The sequence below is a fragment of the Drosophila ananassae genome, chromosome 2L (genome assembly GCF_017639315.1).
Source record: "Drosophila ananassae strain 14024-0371.13 chromosome 2L, ASM1763931v2, whole genome shotgun sequence".
Taxonomy (NCBI): domain Eukaryota; kingdom Metazoa; phylum Arthropoda; class Insecta; order Diptera; family Drosophilidae; genus Drosophila; species Drosophila ananassae.
The window spans coordinates 29,199,347-29,225,453 of NC_057927.1; the positions used below are offsets into that span (position 1 = coordinate 29,199,347).

At 40.4% G+C, this 26,107-nt stretch overlaps 2 protein-coding genes and 1 long non-coding RNA gene across 3 annotated transcripts in view; 2 read left to right on the forward strand and 1 right to left on the reverse strand.

Moving 5' to 3' along the window:
- The window catches only part of LOC26515379 (rabankyrin-5), a 95,062-nt gene that overhangs the window by 49,563 nt on the left and 19,392 nt on the right, over positions 1 to 26,107 (forward strand). The gene's annotated exons all lie outside the window — the stretch shown is intronic.
- Positions 1,282 to 6,399, reverse strand: LOC123256982. The gene is made up of 3 exons (XR_006506868.1): positions 6,236 to 6,399; positions 1,526 to 2,614; positions 1,282 to 1,464 (listed from the first exon to the last, which is right to left on the reverse strand). It is a non-coding gene; the product is annotated as an uncharacterized LOC123256982 (long non-coding RNA).
- LOC6505746 (NADH dehydrogenase [ubiquinone] 1 beta subcomplex subunit 2, mitochondrial) lies at positions 6,411 to 7,077 on the forward strand. Its single transcript, XM_001964308.4, has 3 exons — positions 6,411 to 6,624; positions 6,690 to 6,813; positions 6,871 to 7,077. The coding sequence occupies exons 1-3, from the start codon at positions 6,527 to 6,529 to the stop codon at positions 6,937 to 6,939; spliced, it is 291 nt and encodes a 96-aa protein (XP_001964344.1). The 5' UTR covers positions 6,411 to 6,526; the 3' UTR covers positions 6,940 to 7,077.

The following is a 26,107-nucleotide window of genomic DNA, read 5'->3' on the forward strand; positions in this document are numbered from 1 at the left end:
GCGAAATTTCCGTAAGCAATGCTTAGCGAATTGGAAGGCATCGTTGCGGAAGAGCACGTACAAGGAGCTGTCCGAGTTGGATGTTGCGGAACTCAAGAAATCCGATCTGCGCGTCAACTACACAATTAAACGTGGAAAGCACGATGCATTCTGGACCAGGAGATTATTCGGTGCTCCAGTTTGTTGCCTGCGTGCTCGACGCTGATCAACGCTACTTCCGTCACCAATATCGATGCGTCGTTTGGCGAAACTTTCCAGGCTTTGCCGTCACTGTCGCTTGTGGAGGTTAGCCGGAGTGGCTTGAATTCCGGTTACTGTTCTCTACCATGAGGGACACAAACCCATTTATAAGTCGTATGGAGAAGCTTCAGCGGCTGCGGTCCTGTCTTCGTGAGTCGGCCTTGAAGACTGTGCATTTGTTGGAGGTGCCTGACAATAACTATAACATTACCTTACAGCTGCTAAACATGGGTTCAGTAATCGCCAGCTGAATTTTCTAGCTCATATAAATGAAATACTACATCGGCCCGTGGAATGCGCATCGGCGACCAGGCTTTGCGAGCTTTCGGATAAATTTAATTTTCATATACGGGCACTGGCAAGCTTGGGCACATCTGAGCAGATTGTCAGCTGCATCATTTTTCAAGTGCTATTGCAGAAGGTTGATGATGCCATACAGCATTTTACAATTACTTACTCGTCGATTACGATTACTTATTTCGATTCGACTTATTACGATTACTTATTAGTCAGGCGGATAGTCAGTCCCCCAGGTACTATGGATGAGTGGCTTGATCAACTTTTTCGTCAGTTCTGGGATGTGGAGATCCCATCGATCCCATTTTGAAGGCGCGCTGCGTCGTTTTCAGTCTGTGGAGAGGGAGCTGTCTCATCAGCGAAATACTTTGCCATTATAAGGGAGTATCTTAACTTTTCTTGGTAGGTCATATGGCTTTTGTTTCGCCAGAGTTGCATCGGGAATGCAAAAATATTTTTTTCCGCATTACTGTGTAGAAAGACAGCAACATGACGAAACTTAGGGTGGTGTTTGATGGGTCCGCTGCAACCATCTTAGCTTATTCCTTGAATTAAATTTTTTGACTGTCAAAATCTGTACAATTTACTGGCGTGTGATGCTTAGGACGAAGCCGCAGAATTTCCAGTGGAAGCCAAGACGCTCCTGTCTAAAAGCGAACTTCAGCTGCTTGCATGAAGAGGATAGGAAGTCTTATTTTATCTTCGATGATGGCAGCCACTTTAGGAGAACTTACCGACTGGCTTAGGATGCTTTCTCTTCCTCTCCTCGAGCTTTCGTGGAGATTCATAGCTTCTGTGACGCCAGCATATCTTCGTGTATTTACGTAGTTTCCACGTCGCCAAGGGCTGAGGGCCGATGCCTTGGTTCGAATTCTTATGTAGCTCCTTTTAAGATGTTAACTTTACTGAATTTAGAGATTGCTGGAACTAAGTTGTTGGCGACAATCTTAGCTGTCTTAGCTGACTTAAACAGAGTGGCGTTACGTACCTACATCACAAGATCCAGACGATATTATAAGGGAATTAGCTCTATAGCTGTTCAGCGCGTGACTTCCGGTAACGCTAAGCGTAATGACTAGCTTTCATGCGAAGAACCTTCAATGGCTATTAGCGAAGATACGTTCTTCATATTGGCCTATTGGGGAGAAAAAGACTGTGCTTAAGGCGATTAATAAATGCGGTGCTTTCGAAAAAAATCCGCGTTTGATGGAGCAAGCGATCTTCCGGAGGGAATTTCAGTTTATCAGGTCTTCGATGTAACCGTCAACGATTTTTGCCGTCCTTCCTGTACAAGACGAAAGTTCGCAACAAGGCCCCCATAAAGTGTTACCTTTACATCTGGGACCCTGGCATTCCATAGGCCACCTGCATCAGCAATCATGCGCTAGTGTTGTCTCGCTCTCTCGTCATGCTCTAACGGTGTCTCATATTTACAATTTTATGCCGATTTACATTGTAGAATAGTTATGTGATTTGTACCGATATATTTATAGAGATTTACATACCAAAAGGATACATTATAAATCAAAGAAAGAAAAGCTTACTTTGGAAGGAGCCGAATTTAATATACCCTTACAGTTAGGTAGGAGCTTATATTATTATATTGAATCGTATATAGCTGGCCGATCCTTATGAGAATTCCACCATCAAATAAATTTTCTATTAAAAATGTTCGAATGCATCTTTCAAAATTGGTTATGCCATTTCCGATCGTTAAGTTCCTTATGACATTTGGCAGATCGGAATAGGTTGCCCGAAATGGAATTCGTAGAAAGCCATCCATCTAGTTTAAAAATCAAAAAAGTTTTGCCAATTCCAATCGTTGGGGTATATGACAGCTTTTGTATAAAATCAGCCAATCCCGTTCCGAGTTATATAATGCCTGCAAATAAAAGAATGATGTGTGGAAAGTTTCAAGTCAATAGCTTTAAAACGGAGAGGCTAGTTTGCATAGAAAAAGACATACCGACGGACAGACGGATATGCTTATATCGACTCAGGAGGTGATTCTGATCAAGAATATATATTCATTTTAGGGTAACCTCTTATAGGGTTTGACAAAAAATTATAATACACTCTGCAAGGGTATAAAAATGTAGAAAAATAAAATGCATATACAAGAGTAAAATTAAAATAAAAATAAAGAAAAAATACAATACAAATAATAAGTAAAATATGAAAACAAAACAAAGAAAATTTATAGCATTTGGCCTTTCTTCTATGTGTCAGTTCAGCTTCCTGTCTAGTATTACCCCTAGGTACTTGGCACTGTTGCTGAAGGAAACTCTATGGTTGCTTTTTCGTGGGAGGACGAGTGGCGGGAGGACGAGTAACTTATTAACTGCTTGCTCTTTCGGCTATGATTTGTAGTTTCGAGCTCACAGAGTCTGTCTGTGGGTATTTTCCTGTGAACAGGATTTCAGGATTTCGTTATCCGCATATGCATATACCTTGCAGCCTCTTTCTATGATGCTATGTTCCATAGGAGAAGGAAGAGGAATCCCCCTGTGGTGTACCTCCGCTGATGGCCCTTGTGAAAGAAGATGTGCTTAGTCAAGGTCGTCACTGTTCTGCAGGTTATCAGTTGATCAATCGAAATGGACTAGATATAGATAAGTAAATAGAAATTGAGATTTGAGATTAACAATTTAAAAGTGTGGATCGTGTTACAATATTTTGTCGATTACATATCAGCAATTCTTGTTTCCGTTTGTTTGGTTCTTTAAGTCATCGTTCTTTATATAAGCTTAATATTTTCTTTATTGTGTCTCTGTTTTTGTACAATTGTGTTTTTTGTGATTTAATATTAAAGTCTTATGACTTAAAAATTATCCCGGCTGTTGAACAGTCGTCCGTCGTCCAGCTCTATAGAATACTGCCCTAGGGACGGTTCGGGAGTTAATCTTTTTGTAGTGCCTTTAGCCTTTGGAGTCCAAATAGACCGTTTGTGTCGCAGGATGAAGAAGTTGATCAGTATCAGCATGATGATTGAAATGGCCAAAGCTGCGTATGACATGGTTGTCTGGTGCTCCAGTTTGTTCGGTGCATTTTTTCCTTTTATATCGCTAACCGATATTGTTGAACCTCTGTCGTCCATAGTTGATTGGGTGGGAGCCCTTAAGACGGATTCTAATGCTTCCTCTATGGGCTCTATGAGCTTGACTCTGGTACATCTGGTAATTTGGTAAAAGGCATTACTGTGCCTGCAGCTGTATATCTCTCCTCCAAATGTGTCCTTCGCGGCCACCATGCCTGCGAATTTTGTTATTTGTTCTAAACTTGTTGAAATAATGGCTGGCCCCGTTGTGCAGTTCTCCCTTGGTCCATGTGAGAACAGGGGTCCACAAAACTACATACTGTTGATTGAGAGCTTGCCAACTGTTGTTCCTCTGGACAAGACGTCAGTTGCATTATTGGCGGATGATACGTGATGGTCGGTACATTTAAGTTTAAAATCTAACCTGGTGAGCACTAGTACTATAAAATAACATGACTTTGCAGTTCGATCCATTAAGCTTTAGGTTATTTATTAAACATCAATTTTGAAATTTATCCAAATCGGATTCATGTCTAGATTGGGCCCTGGTGAATTTATAATAAGGACAAAGCTTAACATCATCAGCGTACATAAGTATAAAAGACTCAATTAAGGCAAGGGGCAAGTCGTTAATAAACAGCGCCCCAGATGTGACGCGGACTAATGGCAAGGTAACATCTTTAAATTTAGGTAACATCATGCCCGCAGGAAAGTCGTGGTGTGAGTTAAGCAGTAAAGACGGTGAATTATCAACATTAGACCACATTAGTTGTGGGTTATTAAAGACACCCAGAGCTACCAGCTGGTCACCATCAGACAGACGATCAAAAACGAAACGATAGCTGACAAATGTTGCCAGTTCGGACGAAGGTGGTATATAAGAACAGGTAACGTATAAAGATTGACCGGACAATACGATTTTAATACAAAGAAATTCTATATCACCAAAATCTGAAAAGTGTTATACCTACTTGGAAAAACTTCGGAGCTTAAGATCTCCGGCTCTAACCAAGTTTCTGTAAAGACTATAAGTAAGATGCAAAGGAAGAACTATCAGAATACAGTTTGGGAAGTTTACTAAGTAATCCTCTAGTATTCTGATAAGTAAATGTTAGTGAAGATATTAGTTTTTGGAACTGAGATGAGTTGGAAGGTTGGACAGTGGCCTAACATGTGGGAGTTTTACACCAACAGGTTTGGTCATTTTTTTTCTTCACCCTACACTTGGCTAAGGTTCTTGGACGAAAATGTTCTGTGGCCAAAAGCTGGCGGAACAAATCGTCTTGAACATCTGCATGGGCACACGTATTTTGAAAGATGACGTGTGCCTGGTGAATGAATATTTAAATTTTGTAATATCTACCACCTTTATGTCGGCTTTGATGTAAGCCGAGATATCAATCTCAGAAGTGTCAGGGCCAAGCCGGGAAACAAAAATTTGTTTCGATGGTGGTATCACCTGAAAGAGTTTTGGTGCTTCCGTAACTACTACTGCGGCATCAGTTCGTACCGGAGTTCCAGACGATACCACAGAGGACATATCAGACAATTTCTCATTTATACTGAGATATTTGGAAGCCGAATTTTTCCCAAGTCCGGCCGGTCCGGTCTTATCACAAGTCTTCAATGCACAATCAAGTTAATATTCCATGATTATTAATTAATTAATTAATTAATATTTTTTTTTTATTGAGGAACCTTGAACCACTGTACCAGGGACGCGAAAAAAGGATATTAAAGAGAGCGATTAGTGTGGGTTAGTAAACTTCAAAAAATAGAGATAAGAATCTTTACTCAGCGACAATAGAATCAAACCCCAAAGATGAAGAAGCAGACCTGAGCTATGTTTGGAAGAAAATTTGGCACACGCGAAGCGATACGGATACATCAAAATGCTTTATGTCATACAAATCCCAAATCGTTCAAGTTTGTTTCGCCTTCCCGCTTCCAAAAACACCAACACCAATCCAATCCAATCCAATCCAATCCAATCCAATCCAATCCAATCCAATACAATACAATCCAATCCAATCCAATCCAATCCAATCCAATCCAATCCAATCCAATCCAATCCAATCCAATCCAATCCAATCCAATCCAATCCAATCCAATCCAATCCAATCCAATCCAATCCAATCCAATCCAATCCAATCCAATCCAATCCAATCCAATCCAATCCAATCCAATCCAATCCAATCCAATCCAATCCAATCCAATCCAATCCAATCCAATCCAATCCAATCCAATCCAATCCAATCCAATCCAATCCAATCCAATCCAATCCAATCCAATCCAATCCAATCCAATCATCAAAGTTATGGCATTTCCGATTAATCAGTTATATGGCAGCTATAGGATATAATCGACCGATCCCGGCCGTTCCGACTTACAATATACTGCCTGCAAGCAAAATAAGGATGTGTGTAAAGTTTCAACTCGATAGCTTTAAAACTGAGAGACAAGTTTGCGTGGAAACAGACGGAAAGACGGACATGCTTATATCGACTCAGGAGGTGATCCTGATCAAGAATATATATACTTTATAGGGTCGGAGATGTCTCCTTCACTGCGTCGCACTCTTTCGACCAAAATTATAATACCCTCTGATAGGGTATAATAAAAAAATCCTCTTGATGAGGTAAAAAACGGTGGCAAACTCACATGCCACGCTTAAAATATCTGATATACATTTGGAAAGAATAAAGTTTTTGAGCTAAAATGAATTTGGCAAAAAATTTTTTTTTTTGTATGGATGATGTTTGCAATAACCTCTGTAAAAAGGTTGTATTGAAAAAATATACCAAAAAAATAGAAATGCAAACGGTGTATGTATGTGTAGTAGACATTGTCACTGAGATCTTGGTGGTTTTATTTAGTACATTTCATAAGTATTTATATTCTGTTCCACAAAACTAAATTTTGTTTCTTTAAATAATAAACAATTAAGATAAAATGAATATTGCTCGCAATTTTCATTCTTTAAAAACGGCTCTTGGCTGTTTAAACCGAAGTTCATTGACATCTAAATCAATACGAAGAGAAAGCCATGTGTAAGTTCTCTTCTAAGATTAATTTCTTCCCAGACATTGCAATGAATCTTATATAATTTTATAAGGGTTTCATATCGAAAGGGTCCACCGGCTCATTCGAATGCCACTAAGATTGGTGCCATTGCTGTTGGAGGAGCCATGTGGTGGTGGGTAATTTGGCACTTGTGGCATGAACCTGATCATATTACGGTAAGTTTGAATACATATGTACATAATATACAATGTAAATATTTTGAATATTTTTAGGGCGAATTTGAATATCCAAACTCGGCAAAATGGAGCAACTCGGAATTGGGAATACCAAAAGATGATTAATAAATAATATGGGCTATCTGTTGTTTGCATAACATGAAAAATAAAATCTAACGAAAGTAAACTTGGTTTACGACTTATCCTAGTATCCTTTTCATGTCAGCAATGATACAACAAATAAAAGCGAGACTTTTAAATGTACTTTCGAATTAGTTTAATTAAAGGATACATATAGAAGGACAAACTAACTTTTTTTGTTAAAAATATATAGAACATTAAAATTCAAACAACACTTAAAATATAAGCACAATCACAAAAATACCAATCGAAAATGTGCATTTTCAGGGTCGGAAACGTTTATGTACCCGAGGCAGCTTTCGCTGCATACATACAGCAAAAATATTACGAGAAAGATTGTTGCTCAGATAAAGTATTAGGAATATAAGAGTTGAGGTTAAAAGTAGAGCTAAGCCAAACGATGTGGTATACCCCGTTGTAGCGCATATGTCGAATTACAATGGCTAAGCACTCAAGTATTGTATCAAGTATCTATATTCAAGTATCGGACTGACTAAAGATGAATATAAAGTTTTTCTTACGTAGGGGGTCAATAAATTAGTTTGACCATCTTTTAATAACACCAAGCACGCCATTTTCTTAATAACTTTGGTGGATATATTGTCCATATATTTAAGTTTCAATACTAATATAAATCAGTTTTTAGTCGGACATTCCCGTATCCCGACGTGTTTTTGGGATTGCTCTCATCTGATTCGGTTGAGAATGCTGTATATTTTCACCACCTTGAGGCTATTAAGTTCGTTTTTTCATTAGTCAATGACTCTGATTTTGTCCTAATTATGGGTGATTTCAACCTTCCCCAAATCTTTTGAATTTGAAACATTTTTTTTTACTCTTTCCCTTGTGAGAATTCAAAAATAACAATTCAATTGACAAACTTGAAAATTTTTATGACTATATAAAGCGAAATAAATGGTGTTTTTTTTTCCTTCAGAAGAGTCCAATCTTGTTGCAAAGAATCCGGAGACGAGTATTAAGGATCGGCTTTGTCATCATATCTGCGAGTTGTTCTTCAGTCGGGATTTGTTCGATTCCGAATTCTCCCTCAGCAATTCTTTCCCTGATGAAGAAATGCTTGTTGGCTATGTGCTTGGTCCAGCGATGGAACTCGGGGTTTTGGGCCAGCATGGCAGCAGTATTATCGACCTGGAGAATCGGGGCTCGGTCCAATCTGTCGATTTCCTGAAACAATCTTTTAAGCCAAATTATTTCTTTTGCAGCTTCATTGGCTGCTACGATCTCAGCCTCTGTAGTAGAAATGGCCACCATGGCCTGCCTTTGAATTTTCCATGAAATTGCTCCTGAGGCAAACATGATGATGATCCCTGATGTAGATCTCCCAGTCTTCGTGCAGCCACCAAAGTCAGCATCGCTGTAGCATTCAAGGATTCCTTTCTTCTGTTTCCGATAGACTATCCCAACGTTGATTGTTCCGGAAATGTAACGGAAAACCCTCTTTACTTGTGCAATGTTTTCTTTTGGAGGATTTTCAAGCGTTCTTGAAAGAAATCCGATGCCGCCTAGTTCCAAGCATGAGGTACATGAGAGCTCCGATGGCTTGGCGATAAGGGAACGCAGTCGTCTCTGATTCTTGCCCTGCTGTCGTAATTTCCAAATTCCTGAGAAGTGGGGTTGAAACAGCTTTGCAATCCGAGAATCTGAATCTTGTTGGCTAATTTTTAGTCAATTTTCTTGTTTCTTGATTTCGATTCCCAAGAAGCACTCAGCCTTGATAAAGACAATTTTGAACTCTAATTTTAACTCGTCCAAAAATTCTTCCAAATCTTGCGTATCTGTTGCTGCGGCGAGTCCGTCATCTACGTAAACAACGAGTAGAATCTTTTTGCCATTTCTTTCCCTGACGTAGAGACATGGGTCTGCCTCGCTGACTTTGAAATTGTGTTTCCGCAGGAAACCTCCGAAGCGTTCTTGCCAACATCTCGGCCCTTGCTTAAGCCCGTAGAGACTCTTCTTTAATCGTTGCTGTTGATGGCTTCATGGAAGGAAGCTGGACTATCCAGCACAAAATTCTCGGCTGTTGCTACGTAGTCATCCAGATGCTCCGGTCTCTTCAACTTCGAACGATCCCTCAACCGCATTGATTGCATTTTTCTCTTGTTTTTTTCTTCGTCAAAGCTTGTTTCTACTCCGGTTTCGTAATTGTCTTCGCTTCCTGTTTCGGCTGTGTCTTCTTTCAAGTCTTGCTCCTGGAGTGTGTCTTCGTCCTCGCTCTTGTGCAAATTCGCGTCTTCTTCTTCCTTGTCTTCGTCCTCGCTCGTCCTTGGATCCAAATCCATCTTGGAAAGGTAGGTTGACGCCTGGTTCACAGTTGCTGAATTTCTCTTGAAATTTTACATCCCTCGACACGACTTCTTTGTACTTCTCTGGTAAGTAAATACGATACCTCTCATCGCCGTCGTAACCCACCAGGTACCCCTTTTCAGCTTTTTCGTCCATCTTCTTCCTTTTTTGGCATGGAATGTGTACATAGCACGTCGATCCTACGATTCGAAGATGTTTGATTCTTGGTTTCTTGCCCAGCCAAAGTTGGTAAGGGCTCAAACCTTTCAACGAAGATTTGCCAGTCCTATTGAGAACGTCGACTGCTGTGCTGACCAACTCGGCCCAAATTGCTTCTGGAAATTTTATTTCTGGATTAGAATACTCGAAAGTTCTCGCCATTTCGACTATCGTTCGATTCTCTCTCTCTCGACACCACCGTTTTGTTCTGGAGCATACGGAGCGGTGAGTCGAAAAGTTATACCAGCTTCCTGAAGAGTTTCTCTCACTCCTGCACAGTCGAATTCTCCTCCATTGTCGCTCAGGAATTCTCGAATTGTGTGCCCTTGTTGCTTGGCGTGAGAAACCATGTGTCGTAGCACGTCCTTGACCTCTGATTTCTGCTTGACAATGTACCCATATCGAAACCTGGTGAAATGATCCTTAAAAACTACCAAATACCTCTTCTTCTGGAAAGAATCCTCAAATGGGGCGCAAACATCGCCTGACATCAATTCTCCTGGCTTCGTCGCTGGTTTCCTCGTTCCAAATGGCAATCGATGCGCCTTTCCAAGGATGCAAGGCTCGCAAAAGCTACTCTCAAGCTTGACTTGAATGCCCATTTCTCTTTTGAGCATGTCCTTGATGTGGTTCTTGTCCTGATGTCCCCATCTCTCGTAGTAGAGTTGGAGAATCGAAGTTCCTGAAGTTGCGACGTTGACATCGACGTTTCGTTCTGGAAGTATGGGCTCGATCGCTGCTCTGTAGAGTGTTCCTCCAACTTCTCTGGCTCCAACGAGGACAATCTTGTCGTTTATTTTTAGGGTGCACTCGGTTGCTGACGACTCGAAACGACTACTTGGATTATTGTCTTGAGCAGCCAAAACTGAAAACAGGTTCTTCGTTATATTGGGAACAAACCATACATTTTTCAAACAAAGAAAAAAAATTTTTCGATTGACAATAGTTTTGACTTTGATTGTGCCCTGGCCCAAAGCTGACAAGGTTTCATTTCCAGCTGCTCTGATCCAACTCGGATTATCAAACTTCTCAAAATGCTCGAAATACTTCGCAGTCTTCACAACGTGTTTGGTTGCACCGGCGTCTATCCACCAGTCGACCTCTGAGTTTGCCTCTGCTGCAAACACGCCATTGTGGACTGAGACGAGAGTTAACGATGCTCCTGAATCCTGATGATGCTCCTTTTGTGCTGTGGTAGAAAAAGCCTCCTGGCTTTCCTTTTCGTCATTTTCTTTTGTTCTAAAATTTCTCTCAAACATGACAATTTGATTAATTAATTCGTCGAAAGTCTTTTCTTCTTCTTTTGTCAAGAGCATCCAACTTTGACGGAACGTTTCAAAGGTTTCTGGCAAAATATGTAGCTTTTTACAAACAAATATTAAATCTGGCAGCTCAGCTTCATTTTTGGCCTTTAAAGCTTGATTTAAATCGTTCCATAGACTACGCAATTTTGCTATGTGGGTTGATATATCGTTACCTGGATTCCAAGAGAAAGCGAAAAACTCGTTGCATATCCTGAATACCTGGTCCTTCGCTGTTGCTTCAAACTGATTTTTCAGGGCTTCCCATGTATCGTGTGCTGTCTCTTTGTCCATGATCTTCTGGTACACCGAGTCCGTGACCGAAGTGGTAATCATGGATTTTGCATAGCTGTTGGCCTTACGAAAAAAGTCGCTCTTCTCCTTGTGCTTCTTTTCATCTGCTGTTGAGGCACCTTCTTCTTTCCGTCCAACGCGTCGAGAGCACCGTCGTGATAATCTATCAGGTCTATTAGGTTATGTGTTTATGTTTTGATTCGATACAAACGATGTGATATTAAAAGCGCCTTGGCGGGTATTTTTTATTAATTTGAAACATTTATCTTTAACATCCTTAACACACCTAGCAGATCTCCAGACCTTATTTTCTCTAATATGATATCCTCTGTGACTGTAAATCGGTCTTCACCACTTTCGCTTCCTGAGAACGTACACCATCACTACACTATTGCTTTCGGTATTAATTGATGTCCCTAATATTCATGCTAACTATAAGGCTCAGTATCGAACTAAATGTTTCCGAAAAACGAATTACAATGCTCTCTGCAATCATTTGGCTGGAATTGACTGGGAATATCTTTCATCTTTTAACTCTATTGACGCTGCTACTGATTCTTTTTATGATGTAATCCACAACGCGTTGGAAAAATTTGTTCCTGTGGTTTCATCGTCTTCATCAACGAAACCGCCTTGGTTTAATAAACACCTTTCTCGTCTTAAGAACAGGAAATGTAGCGCTTACAAAATGTGTTTTAAGTCTGCATCTTTGTTGCATCAGACAAACTTGCTTTACATTCACAACCAGTTTATTATTCTCAATAATAAACTTTATAAGCGTAACATCGTGAATTGTAAGGTAAACTTCCGAAGTGATCTGAGCTCCTTCTATTCGTTTGTCAATATGAAACGTAAATCCAGTTTTTTTCCTCCTTCCCTAACTTATAAAAATATTTCTGATTCTTCAGAACAAGGTATTGCTAATCTCTTTGCTTCATTTTTTCAATCAACTTATTCGTCCGATTCTTATAATTTAAGTTCTACATACCCTTATAAAATTCCGTATATAAAAAATATTTACTTGTCTAAATATAGTCATCTCGATGTTTCCAATGCTCTTTCAACCTTGGATATCTCATTTTCTGCTGGTCCTGATAATGTCCCGAGCTGTATTCTCAGGCACTGCTCCGATATCCTATGCTACCCTCTTGCTACCCTATTTATCTTTGGACCTCTCATGCCTTCCCAAGAGATGGAATGAATCTTTTATTATTCCACTTCATAAGAAAGGTTCTAAAATACTTATGGATAACTACCGCGGAATTGCTTTTTGCGATTCCCAAGCTGCTGGAGAAACTGGTTACATCGCAACTGCAACATCATTGCAAAAGCATAATTTCATCCACCCAGCATGGTTTTTGAACCTCGAAATTGAACCTTTGCTCTGTCAAAATTTTCGGTTCCGAATATAAACATATGGTTATACACAGCTGTCGTTGGCTGTGTGTTATATGTGCACGTATACCATGCGCATGCCCCGAGCGCGCATGTTTCCCGCGTGAAATTCAAAATGTGTAAATCGTCCAAGTTGACGATATATGGTATTCGATTATTTCGAGTGGGTAATTTTACTACTCGGGATTTCTCGAGTGGGTCTAGCTACCCACTCAACCCACTACTCCTGCCGGGCCTGCTTGTGGTGCTCTAATAATCTCCTCTCCCTAAACTGCTCAAAGTGAAAGGTTATGACGTTTAATCGTAGCATGCTTCATGTCATCTCGTACTCACTTGGGAATTACTTTTTAGATCGTGTTTCCTTAATTAATGATCTTGGAGTTGTTTTCGATCACAAGCTGTTGTTTAATGAACATATTTCTGTAACAGTTACTAAAGCCAGAGGAGTTTGATGATCCCTTCACCACTAAAACGTTGTATATCTCTTGGGTTCAATCGACCCTGGAATACTGTGCGTTTGTAGTCCGCAGTATATGATTCATCAAAGAAGTATTGAATCAGTGCAAAAGCAGTTTCTTTTATTTGCCTTAAAATATTTAAACTGGGTCTCAGATGGTGTCCTTCCACCATATCGTTGTCGGCTAAAGTTATTAGACCTAACACCATTGCAGGTACGTGGTACTTGTGCTGGGGCCATGCTCCTCATTGAACATCTGCACAGCCACACTTATCTTGAAAAATCACGCGTGTTTAGTATAAGTGTATTTAAATTTGTGAATGCCCGCCACGTTTATGTAGGCTTTTATTTTGGCTTTGATCCTCATTTACAGTAGTAACATCAGTTACTTAGGTAAAATCAGTTACTTAGGTAAAATCAGTTACGAAGGTAACATCAGTTACTAAGGTAACATCAGTTACTGCAACATCTGTCGATACACGAGGTCCGGACAGTTGATTACACTTTTGGGTAACTTTAAAGGGGGTTTGAAGCAGGCAGAAGATTATTGCGTACAAGAACATAACTAACAGCGGATTTTGCGGATTTCACATGAACGACCTTATTTCTGTCACAACAAAAGTGTAGAACAAAACCACGAGAAATGGCGAACGAAACCGAGGTCGTAAACCCGGCAGGCACCGATGGTTGGCTGGAATAATAAATCGTATTATGTCAAGATTAAACAGAACAAGCATAAATTTCATTGTGCCAGCATCAAATATTGTAATTATCACTAATTATTTCTTTCAGTGTAACTAGCCGGTCCACTAATTGCCCGTCATCAGCAGTTCCATCTTCTTTGATTCTCCAAAAATTCGCATGTGCTTTGTAGCGCATGCAGTTTGGTAGAACTCTTAGTTAGGCACTTGTATTTTCGGCATTGATTCGACCGGCCGCTGCGTTTGTTTTGGGGTTAAATTGACCCAAATTATATATTGAAATCAAATTCGGCCGCTATTAAAAAGCTGATAGCGTTACATCAATGTTTAATAATTACACAGTGTAACAGTGATTTTGAACTTTTGAAGTGACATAGTAGGAATTGTTTATTGGGTCGTGTATATCACAAAACCATGTTTGAAATATTTGTAACACCCTCAAAATCTTGATTTATGGGGGCAGGATGGTTTCAGAGGCTGAAAAAAAACAGATTTTTGCGATCTAAGTGAATATAATTATTTAATTTTTTTACACGATACATGGCTATATTTTGAGATTATCTAGGAATTTTTTTGTTAAGAAATAATTATTATTTATCCCGTGACAGGCAGTCGGCCGGAGTCGCTTCAAAAAATTAATATCTTGCGGTGCGTAAAGGTTGGCCTTACAGTGTTATCGGAAATAAAAAAATTGAATTGATTTACTTAAAATATTAGTTTCTTGTGCGAATGAACGAAACCATTTTGAAAAATATGCGATTTTTAATTTTTGGCGCGGTTGTAAAGTCGGAGGTACCATTTTTACATAAAAATTAGCGTATTATTGCCCGTAAAAATGGTAAAAAAAAAATTTAAAAAAAAGCGTTCCGCAAGTATTTATTGTATTAAAGAATTGAGAAAAATTTTATTTGGATCCGAGCATTACTTTTTGAGTTACGTTACTTGAAAAAGTTGTTTTGAGAAAAACGCGTCTAAAGTTTTAAAAGCAATTGAAAGTATATGGAGAGAAAGAAACTAGAAAATCGGTATCTCAGCAAGCTTTTGTCCGATGGACATGAAACTTTCACAGGATATTCCTGAGATAATGTTATATTATATAAAAAATTTCAGAAAAAAAATTTCAGAAAAACAATTTTTTTTTTAAATCTCAAACCATCCGGCCCCCCTATGGTCAAAAAACCGTTTTTCGGGACTTCTTTGCGCTTAAAAATTCCTGAACGCGTTTTTTTAAACCGATTTCAAAATTTTTGGTGTTTTTCAATAGTTAAATGTTGTAGCTTTTGAAAAAAAATATATCTTCGATTTTGTTAAACAAAAAGGTCAAAATAAGAACTCTTATTCTTTTATACATTGTTACTCCAGAGCGCTCGCTAGGTTGAATTCGACAAATCAGATTGTTTTTCTTAAAATAGAATCTGTACCAAATCCCATCTTTCTAACTTAAAAAACAACAATGTTATGCCAATTTCGATCGTTCTATGACAGCTATAGGATATAGTCGGCCGATCCTTATGAAATTTTGTACACAAGATATTTTGGTCAAATATAACATGTGTGGAAAGTCTCAACCCTCCAACTTAAAAAACACCAAAGTTATGGCATTTCCGATCAATTAGTTATATGGCAGCTATATGTATATGATTGTATGTATATGATTTTTTTTGGCTTGTTTTAACGGACGCCAAATGACGCGCTACCCTAAAAAATGTTTGCGGTTTCATTGGTGACCAATTACACAGGCCGACAATTTCCAACTTTTTTTTCCTCCACGAATAATTTTACCTGCTCCATAACCTTTAGGATCCCCTGAACCAAAGTCCAAAACAAACATAGGTTCTATCACCCACAGTTTCCGCGGTACACCTAAGAGAAGAAATCGATCAAATTTTACCATATATTGAATTATGTAGGCCGTGTAATGGCGATGACCATCATTGTTTTTAGTGCATATCAGTTTTGAAATGTATGTGTTCCAACTAAAATTAAAAAATGGTATCTAGCAGTTACCATATCTTTGGAATACTCATCCAAAGTCGAAATCTCCGATTTTCTACATTAATTTTTGGTTTTCTATGATTTTTTCCCAAAAATTTTCCTATGGAAGATTTTTATTTTCCTATTGAAATCAGTAGATCATACCAATATTTTAATTTTGGATTTAAGGGAAAACTCGAAATAATTTTATTGAATTTATTATAGTTAGTTAAACAAGATTTTCTTCAATTAAAAAGGTGTTTCTATGTTCAAAAGGTATCTATTGCAGGCTCAGCTGGTTTAGTAAAGCTTTACAAAAATTTTAAAATAAATAAATAATTATTTATTTAGTTTTGAGTAAAGTGGATGCTGTGACCAGGCCAAAATGGGATGAATCACTGGATTATGAGGAATTACCGCTGTTGCCGCCGATATTTAAATTCTGCTTCGATCCCTTCAATATGGTCCTATTAGAAAAAAAAGAAGGGATTTTGGCTTATATGGGTGAACGGCCACACAACTGATCTACCGTTACATTGCGATACTATCGACCGGAGAAAAAAGACAAAGTTTTTTAAAGTTTTTCTTTTCCAACTTGTAGTTAAATAATAAATAATAAAGTCGAATTACTAAAGAATTTGTCTATACTTATTGGTCGGTCGAGCCAACACATTTGTGCCGCAACATTTCTTTAAAAAACTTTACTTCAACAAACGCCAAATAAGCGAAAGCCAACAGACGCCTGAATTTCATCAGAAATTGTGAAATACCCGAAGACATCTGCACAGACGCCCACACATGCACATACATACATGTAAAAAAGGCAATCTGAATGCAACCTCGTGTAGTACATCACAAAAAGTGAACAGGTCCTAACAGGCAAACGCAAAAACAGCACCATAATAGAATCGTCAACATCAAATACACAATTATACATAAATATCTTGACATTCCAAAATGCCTACGGAGCAAGATACAACGGTGTGTAACATATGCAAAAAAAGTCGGCTAAATAGCGGTGTCCAAAACTCGTTACGGCGGCACCAAAACCCTTGCAGGTGATCCCACCATCGAAACACATATTTGTTTCCCGGCTTGCCCCTGATACTTCTGAGATTGATCTCTCGGCTTACATCAAAGCCAAATCAAAAGCCGACATAAAGGTGGCAGATATAACTAAATTTAAATATAACTACACCAGGCATACGTCATCTTTCAAAATACGTGTGCCCGCGCAGATGTTCAAGACGATTTGTTCCGCCAGTTTCTGGCCAGAGAACATTTTCGTCCAAGAACATCAGCCAAGTACGGTGAAGAAAAAAATGACCAAACCTGTGGGAGTGAAACTCCCACATGTTAGAGCCACTGACCAACCTTCCACGTCAGCTTCAAAAAACTAATGCCTTCACTAACACTTACCTATCAGAATACTAGAGGGTTACGAAGTAAGCTTCCCAAACTGTATTCTGATAGTTCTTTCTTTGCATCTCACATTATAGTCTTTACAGAAACTTGGTTAAAGCCGGAGATCTTAAGCTCCGAAGTTTTTCCAAGTAAGTACACCACTTTTAGACGTGATAGAACTCTGCGAAGGGGAGGAGGAGTGTTAATTTCTGTAGACTCCAATTTCGCTTCTGAAGAGATTAAATCACAAGAGTTTGGTGACATAGAATTTCTTTGCATTAAAATCATATTGTCCGATAAATCATTATACGTTACGTGCTCCTACGTACCCCCTTCGTGCGAACCGCCCACATACTGGCAACATTTAGACGCTATTAGGTTTGTTTTTGATCGTCTGTCTGATGGTGACCAGCTAGTAGCTCTGGGTGACTTCAATATCCCAGAACTCAGGTGGTCCAATGTTAAAAATTCACCGTCTTTATTGCTGCATTCGCACCATGACTTCCCGGCGGGCATGTTCGACATGTCACTCGGGCAAATTAACCACGTTAGAAATTCTTTAGGTCGGCTGCTGGACTTGTGTTTCGTTTCTGATCCTGATGGAATTACTCTTTCCAGAACTTTACCACTTTCCAACCCAGAGGATCCATATCATCCCACTCTTGAGGTTTTAATAGAAAACAATAACGTAATTGGCCTTAAGCCTACACTTAAATCTCATAAAGTTCGTTTCTTTCGTAAGGCTGACTTTATGAAATTAAATAAGTTAATTTTGGAATTTGATTGGTCCAATCTACTGGCATGTGAAGATGTAAACATTGCCTTAATTAAATTTTATTATACTTTGAATAAATTTTTCGACGTTTGCGTGCCATGGAAATATCCGTCCGTTTCAATTAATCCGCCTTGGTATACAAGGCACCTAGGAAATTTAAAGATCGTTATGAATAGACTTTTAAATAAACATAAAATATCTGGCTGTACAGTTAGTTATTCAAGATACTTAGTAGCTCGGTCCAATTTCACCGTGCATAACGCTGAATGTTATAGGAGTTATATACGCCGCTGCCGGATTCAGTTTACTCAGGATCCGAAGCAGTTTTATAACTTTGTAAACACTAAGCGCAAACATGTATCTTCTCCTCCTATGCTTATGTTTGAGAACTCATATGCGAACACTGATCAGGCAATGGCCGATCTCTTTGCACAGTTTTTTCAAACAACATACTCACCTAGCACCAGTACAGGTCAGCCTTACACTTATAATATCCAATCAGCCAACCTTATATTTTGCCCCTCTCTTGATCAAAGTGGTGTGTTATTGGGTCTTCTTAAAGTCAAGCCCGTGTATTCGCCAGGCCCCGATGGAGTACCAGGCTGTGTTCTGAAGAACTGCGCCGAGGCTCTGTGCACACCGCTCCTTAAACTCTTTAATCTTTCGCTGGAGACTTCGATCTTTCCCCTTATGTGGAAGGAATCTTACATTATTCCTCTTCATAAAAAAGGGAAAAAATCCGACGCTGCCAATTATAGGGGCATTTCTAAATTGTCAGCAATTCCGAAGCTTTTTGAAAAACTTATCACTCCACATTTGCAACACCTATGTAGTTCAATAATATCTCCATGCCAGCATGGCTTCATGAAGCGCCGCTCCACCACTACCAACTTACTGGAGCTAACATCTTTTATCACGGATGGGTTCCGGAATGGCTTACAAACAGATGTCATTTACACTGACTTCAGTAAAGCATTTGACTCTGTCGACCATTCGCTTCTTATAAGTAAACTCAGTCTTTTGGGATTCCCAACTGACCTCCTTATCTGGATTTCGAGCTACTTATCTGGAAGAACCCAACGTGTCTTCTTTAAAGATGTTACCTCGCGTCTAGTCCGCGTCACATCTGGGGTGCCTCAAGGAAGCCATCTTGGACCCTTACTTTTTACACTTTTTATTAATGACTTGCCCCTTGCCTTAACTGATTCACTCGTACTTATGTACGCTGATGACGTTAAGCTTTGTCTTCAGTATAAATTCACTAGTGCCCAATCTAGACTTCAATCCGATTTGGATAAATTTCAAAATTGGTGTTTTGCAAATAACCTAAAGCTTAATGGATCGAAATGTAAACTCATGTCCTTTTATCGAACTAGTCCTCACCAGGCTATGTACTTTCTCTATGGGAACGCTTTAGAACGATTAACTCAGGTTAACGATCTGGGAGTCCTTTTAGATTTGAAACTTAAATTTACCGACCATATATCTACCATGGTCTACCATGGTATCTACCAAAGCTATGGGTGTGCTTGGCTTTATTAAAAGATGGTCAAAAGAATTTAATGACCCGTACATAACAAAAACGTTATATACATCATTGGTTCGTCCGATTCTTGAGTATGGATCGTGTGTCTGGAGTCCTCAATATGGAGTACACCGAGATCACATAGAATCTGTACAAAAAAACTTCCTGATTTTCGCCCTTAGGGGACTTAATTGGGATGCAAATCTTCACCTTCCCACTTATCATAGTAGACTTTTATTAATCAACTTACCATCATTAACAAATCGTAGAACGATGCTGGGTGTTATGTTTCTATATAATCTTATATATGGTAATGTAGACAGTCAGCATTTACTAACACGCTTAAATTTTAACGTTCCTAGTAGAAGGACTAGAAACTTCCGTCCTCTACTCCTTAGCCATTGTAATTCGACATATGCCCAACACGATCCGTTCAGGGTATTATGTTCGGACTACAATGGTCTCTACCACACCTTGCCACTTTGCTCCACTAACAATCTTAAATCCTTTATACTAAACGCCTTATCTATGCAACACTCTTCCTCGTAATATCTTACCCCTACTCTTCTCCTAAACGTTCTCGGATCTATCCCCGCGATTCGAGCCGTACGTTATGCGGCAGCGTCCCTCGGTCGGTTGGACGGGAGGTGGGCTGTACGTATGCAGTGGGAACCGCGCGAAAAACTGTGTCCAATGCGACATATGCAAGCTATGGTTTCACTTTTCCTGCGCTGGAGTCGATGCCAACATAAGAGAGCGTCCGTGGAAATGCACATTCTGTAAGGAAGAGGAAGACGACGTAATTTCAACTTGCAGCGATTATCCAGTACCACCGCATCCACAGGAAGTTCAATCCACTAATAGCGCTAAGTCTGCCCAGGAACAGCTGGATGCCTATCAACCACAAATTCAACCCAACAAGCAACAAGCCTTCAAGTAAGCTGAGCCAACAAGTGCCCCGAGCAACAGTAATCTAATGCTGGCAATGCTTGAAGAGACGCGTGAAGCTGAAAGAAAGTACATTCATCAAAAGTATACCTTTCTTGCCCAGCAACAGGGAGTAAACACAATCCCCTTCCCAGAGATTGGACCAACTACTGCACAACTAGCCACAAGACAAGTCTTGCCAGCGGATCTTCCCCCATTTAGCGGTAATCCAGAGGAATGGCCCAAGTTCATAAGTATGTACGAAAACAGTTGAGCTGTAGCAGGCTTTTCGAACGCAGAAAACATGCTGCGGCTTCAAAAATGCTTGAAGGGAAAAGCGTACGAGTTGGTCCGTGATAAGCTGCTGATACCAACACTGGTTCCAGAAGTCATCAGTACGCTGAAAACATTTTTTGGACGACCTGAGCAAATCCTCGATCGACTGATAGACAGGATCCGTAAAATCAACGTGCACAAAGATAAGCTGGAGACACTAATAGACTTCGCCATGGCAGTCCGCAACGCCTGCGCCACAATGGAAGCTTGCCAGTTACATAGACACATGGACAATCCAATGCTGCTACGGGAACTCGTTGACAAGTTACCTACTCATCACAAATTAAGCTGGGCTATGCATCAACGCTGCGATTCGATTCCCATAATACAATCTTTCAGCGACTGGCTATATAAACTAGCGGAAGCAGCCTCTACCGTACTACCCGGATCAAGCGCAAAGACCAACAGTGTAAACACCCATTCACAAACTCGACGAGGATCGTCGAACGAAGCAACTTTCGATACGGAGGTCGATCTCCAGGAAGAAACCAGAGCGAGCCAAACGTGCATTATGTGTAATTCTATTGAACACACCGCCGCCCAATGCGAAAAATTTAAGCTGCTAACTGTTCCAGAAAGACAAAGAATTATAAACGACTCTCGGGCTTGCTACAGATGTTTGAAGGCCCATCGTCGTAAATGTTTTTCCAGGCGCGACTGCGGAGTCGACAACTGCCAATCCAAGCATCACCCGTTACTTCATAGAGATCCACCTCAATCAGAGCTAGTTAGTGCTCATCATGAAGAAGTCATTATGGAAGAACAATACTTCCGAATTCTGCCAGTCACTCTGTATGGAAAAGGAACTTCCATTAATACATTTGCCTTTCTGGACGAAGGCTCATCAGTAACTCTCATCGAAAGCGTACTCCTGAAGGATCTAAAAATTGCCACAACAAATGAACCGCTATGCCTACAGTGGACCGGCGGCACCACCAGAATGGAGGATACTTCAGAGAGAGCGCAACTTCAAATATCAGAGACTGGAAATTCGAAAAAGATGTGGCTTAACAAAGTGCACTCTGTTAAAAAGCTGTCATTACCAAGCAGACCGTTGATGCAGACAAACTATGCAAAAGGTATAAATATTTACATGGATTGCCTCTGAAATCATATTATAACGCAGAGCCTATGATTCTTATCGGTACTAACAACTGGGCATTAGCAGTTCCCAGAAAAATCCGTGAAGGAAGACGCAACGAACCCATCGCCTCAAAATGTGCTCTAGGATGGAGCATCCAAGGAACAGGAAACTCAAGCAAACATGTTTCTCTACATCACTGCGAATGCAACTGGGGCGAACTCGACAAAGCCATCAAGGATAGTTTTAACGTAGACCCTATAGCTCCACGAAAGATTCAATCGGAAGATGACAAAAAGGCCATACGCATTCTTGAAGACACATGCAAAAAGGTAAATGGCCGCTACCAGGTTGGTCTTCTTTGGCGAGATGACCGTGCTACGCTCCCAGAAAGCCTTTCAACTGCTTTAAGACGCCTGGAATGCCTGCGGTCAAAAATCAAGAGAGATCCAGAATTTTTCGAGCGAGACCAAGACCAAGACCAAATCAACAATCTTGTGTCTAAAGGATATGCAATCGAACTAGAACCTGCAGACATAAATAAGGAAGAACATCGGGTATGGTATCTCCCAATTTTCATCGCCTTAAATCCTAATAAACCTAATAAAGTACGATTGGTTTGGGACGCAGCTGCGAAAAGTCACGGGAAATCTCTTAACAATTTTATTTTAAATGGACCCGATTATCTAAATCCACTCGCAGAGGTTCTCATGGCATTTAGAGTTGGCCGTATCGCCGTGTGCGCCGACATTGCAGAGATGTTCCATCAAATTACCATATAAGAAAGCGATATGCAAGTTCAAAGGTTCTTATGGTTCCATAACGACAAAAAACCCCAAGGACCTTCGTCATGCGTTCGATGACATTCGGAATTTGCTGCGCACCTTGTATCGCCCATTATGTACGCGACAAAAACGCAGAGGCATTCAAAGACACAAATCCTCGAGCATACGAGTCCATAACCAAGGCACACTATATGGACGATCTCATCCTACACCTACAATAATGATTCCGAGGCGGTATCAGTGGCATCAGCAGTCAAGGATATTCATGCGAATGCAGGATTCACAATAAGAAACTGGATCTCAAACTCCGCCGCGGTTAAGCATCATTTTGGAGAGCGCCAATTAAACACCCACAATCCAAAGGAACTTGGTGGACCTGAAAAGGTTCTCGGTATGTATTGGGATCCAAAACACGACGTTTTTAAGTATATATTTAGGTTCGCAAGACTTCAAAGAGATGTCCTGAACGGAGACGCTACACCAACCAAGCGAGAAATCCTGCAGGTACTCATGTCCGTCTTTGATCCACTGGGCTTAATCTCTTGCTACACAATCGGCCTAAAGATGCTACTTCAAAAAGTGTGGCGGTCAGGCATAGACTGGGATGAGGAACTTCCCGAAGAGCTACTTCAGTTTTGGATGCAATGGAAAATCGTCCTTCTACAAGCTACTAAGTTGGAATTTCCCCGTCACTACTCCAGATTGCTACCAGATGCAGAGCAAATCGATCTACATACCTTCGTAGACGCCAGCGAATACGCTTATGCCGCAGTTTCATATCTTCGTATAAAAAAGGAAAACAATGTCGATACAGTCATAGTAGCCGCAAAATGCAAGGTTGCACCGCTGAAACCCGTCTCCATTCCACGTATGGAACTCCTGGCAGCCGTTATGGGAGTCGGACTAGCAAAAAAAAATCAAAAACACGCGAGGTTTACGAATCGATAACTGCACTTACAGGTCAGATTCTAAGACTGTTCTTCAGTGGCTAAAAATCGACCCACGCAATTTCCAACCCTTCGTCATGCACCGAGTTGGCGAGATCATTGATAATACTACCATTAATCAGTGGCGCTGGGTTCCAACAAAAGAAAACATAGCAGATTTAGCCACAAAAATCGTGAAGGCTCCAGAGGCTTCTCGATGGATTAAAGGGCCCCACTTTCTTATCCAGCCGGAGGGTGAATGGCCAGAACCGGGCGTGTCCTTCAATGAAGAAACAAGCAAGATTGAATTACGTAAGCATGTACTCATAACAACCAATCTAAAGAATTTCGAATTTGCAGTTTACTATTTTTCGGACTGGAAACGCTTATACAGGGCTGTGGCTAATTTCCTCCTATATATCGAGAAGCTACGTGCCAAATGCTGTGGCAAACCTTTGCCTAAACGTCTAAACCCTGACATCGTTCGCTCAGCCAAGACATGGCTATATAAACAGGCGCAGTTTGAATTGTATGCTGCCGAGATCACCTCTTTAAAATCCAGATCATGCATCAATAAAGCCAGCCCCCTTATCGCCCTAAACGTCTATTTGGATGCATCAGGTGTCATACGTGTGCAAGGCAGAATGAACAAATTGAACCCAGCAGGTGACGCCATCGTACTGCCCAAAAAATAACGGATTACCTTCTTAATCGCCAAGGATTATCACGAAAGATCTCATCACATGCTCCATGAGACAACATTAAATTTGATACGTACCGACTTCTACATTCCACGTCTGCGAGTTCTTTTTAAGGAAGTCCGAATGAGTTGCCAAAAATGAAAAATCATAACCGCCTTACCTAAACACCCACAAATGGCCCCTCTACCAGCTGCCAGACTCGCTTCCTTTGAGAGACCCTTTACGTATACCGGAATGGACTACTTCGGCCCGATCCTTGTCAACGTTGGAAGGCACAAGGAAAAGCGTTGGGGAGTTCTGTTCACGTGCTTAACTTTGAGAGGCGTGCACTTAGAAGTAGCCCACAAACTCGACGTTAGTTCCTGCATAATGTGTTTAAAAAACTTCATGGCACTTCGAGGAGTACCGAAAGAAATCTACTCAGATAACGGCTCTAATTTTAAAGCCACAGAAAAGGTAGTGAAGGAGGAACTAAAAAGGATTAACTTCGACAATATAACCATACTCTATGACGCAACTATATGGAAATTCAACCCTCCGGCAGCGCCTCATATGGGAGGAGCGTGGGAAAGGCTTGTTCGATCTGTTAAATCAGTCCTAAAATCGATCTGCCCAACAAATAACTTTAACGACGAAACTTTACGAACTGCCTTAATGGAAGCTGAAACTATCTTAAATTCCAGACCATTAACCTTTGTTTCTCTAGATTCCGAAGACGAAGAGGCTTTAACCCCAAACCATCTACTCCTGGGATCACCGAGCGGTTACAAGCCAATGTTAGAAGACAACACTGACCTGAGGCTACGATGGCACCAAACGCAGCTTTTCGCCGATAAATTTTGGAAGCGTTGGATAAGGGAATACACGCCTACACTAACCAGACGATGCAAGTGGTTTACCAAACGCCCACCATTAGCCATTGGAGACATCGTAGTTGTCGTCGACGATCAACTTCCCAGAAACTCGTGGCCCAAAGGACGCATAACTGACGTAGTGATTGCCAAGGATGGACAAGTACGCAGGGCAACAGTATGGACGCTGAATGGAATTATGATCCGCCCAGTAGCCAAAATAGCAGTCCTGGACGTCGGCTTAAAAGAAAGTGAAGATCCGAAGGACGTTCACGGGGGGGAGAATGTTGCCGCCGATATTTAAATTCTGCTTCGATCCCTTCAATATGGTCCTATTAGAAAAAAAAGAAGGGATTTTGGCTTATATGGGTGAACGGCCACACAACTGATCTACCGTTACATTGCGATACTATCGACCGGAGAAAAAAGTCAAAGTTTTTTAAAGTTTTTCTTTTCCAACTTGTAGTTAAATAATAAATAATAAAGTCGAATTACTAAAGAATTTGTCAATACTTATTGGTCGGTCGAGCCAACACATTTGTGCCGCAACAACCGCTGTGGTTCGATTTCGAAAAAAATATTAAATCGTAGGTTTCAGCACCTGTCCGCTGAAGAGACTGGCTAACCAAAAAAGAAAAAAACTGAGTTTAGCAAACAACTTAATACATGTTCGTTGGCTTGCTCCTCTGCAGTTATTGTAACGCTCAAGACCATTTTTTTGACAAGTGTATTCCGTTCGCTTACCTTGCTGTAATGCTAAGGTTTGAGTTTATTAAATCAGTCTCCCTCTGCCTACATTTTCTGCAAAAAGGTCTCACGGTAGCGATATGCAAATCGACTAAATTTCTAATCTGTGCAAGATCGCAACATGAACTTCTGCACCGATTTACACTAAAAAAACTAGCGTGACTAAAAATAACCTAGCGTCACTACCACCAACAGAAAATCCTCCTCCAGCGTTAACGCATGATGGCCTTTTTACTTTACATGCGTCATACCTAAAACGGGTTAGCGTTAGCGACGTCGATCGTAAGCGTTCGAACAACATAGCCTACCGAACCGTAGGAAAAAATCGTACATCAACTTGCTTGGAATTGATCAAGCTAATTTACAAGTAAAGAAAAAGATACAATTTTTAAAAACAATTTTAGGCTATCACCCTTTACCCTCGTAAAGCGGCGACTCCGGAGAGTATGG

Coding starts and splice junctions, on each gene's coding strand:
- LOC6505746 (XM_001964308.4), top strand. CDS start 6,527: ATGAATATTGCTCGCAATTTTCATTCTTTAAAAACGGCTCTTGGCTGT. Junction 6,625..6,689: donor ATACGAAGAGAAAGCCATGT/GTAAGTTCTCTT, acceptor TAATTTTATAAG/GGTTTCATATCGAAAGGGTC. Junction 6,814..6,870: donor ATGAACCTGATCATATTACG/GTAAGTTTGAAT, acceptor GAATATTTTTAG/GGCGAATTTGAATATCCAAA.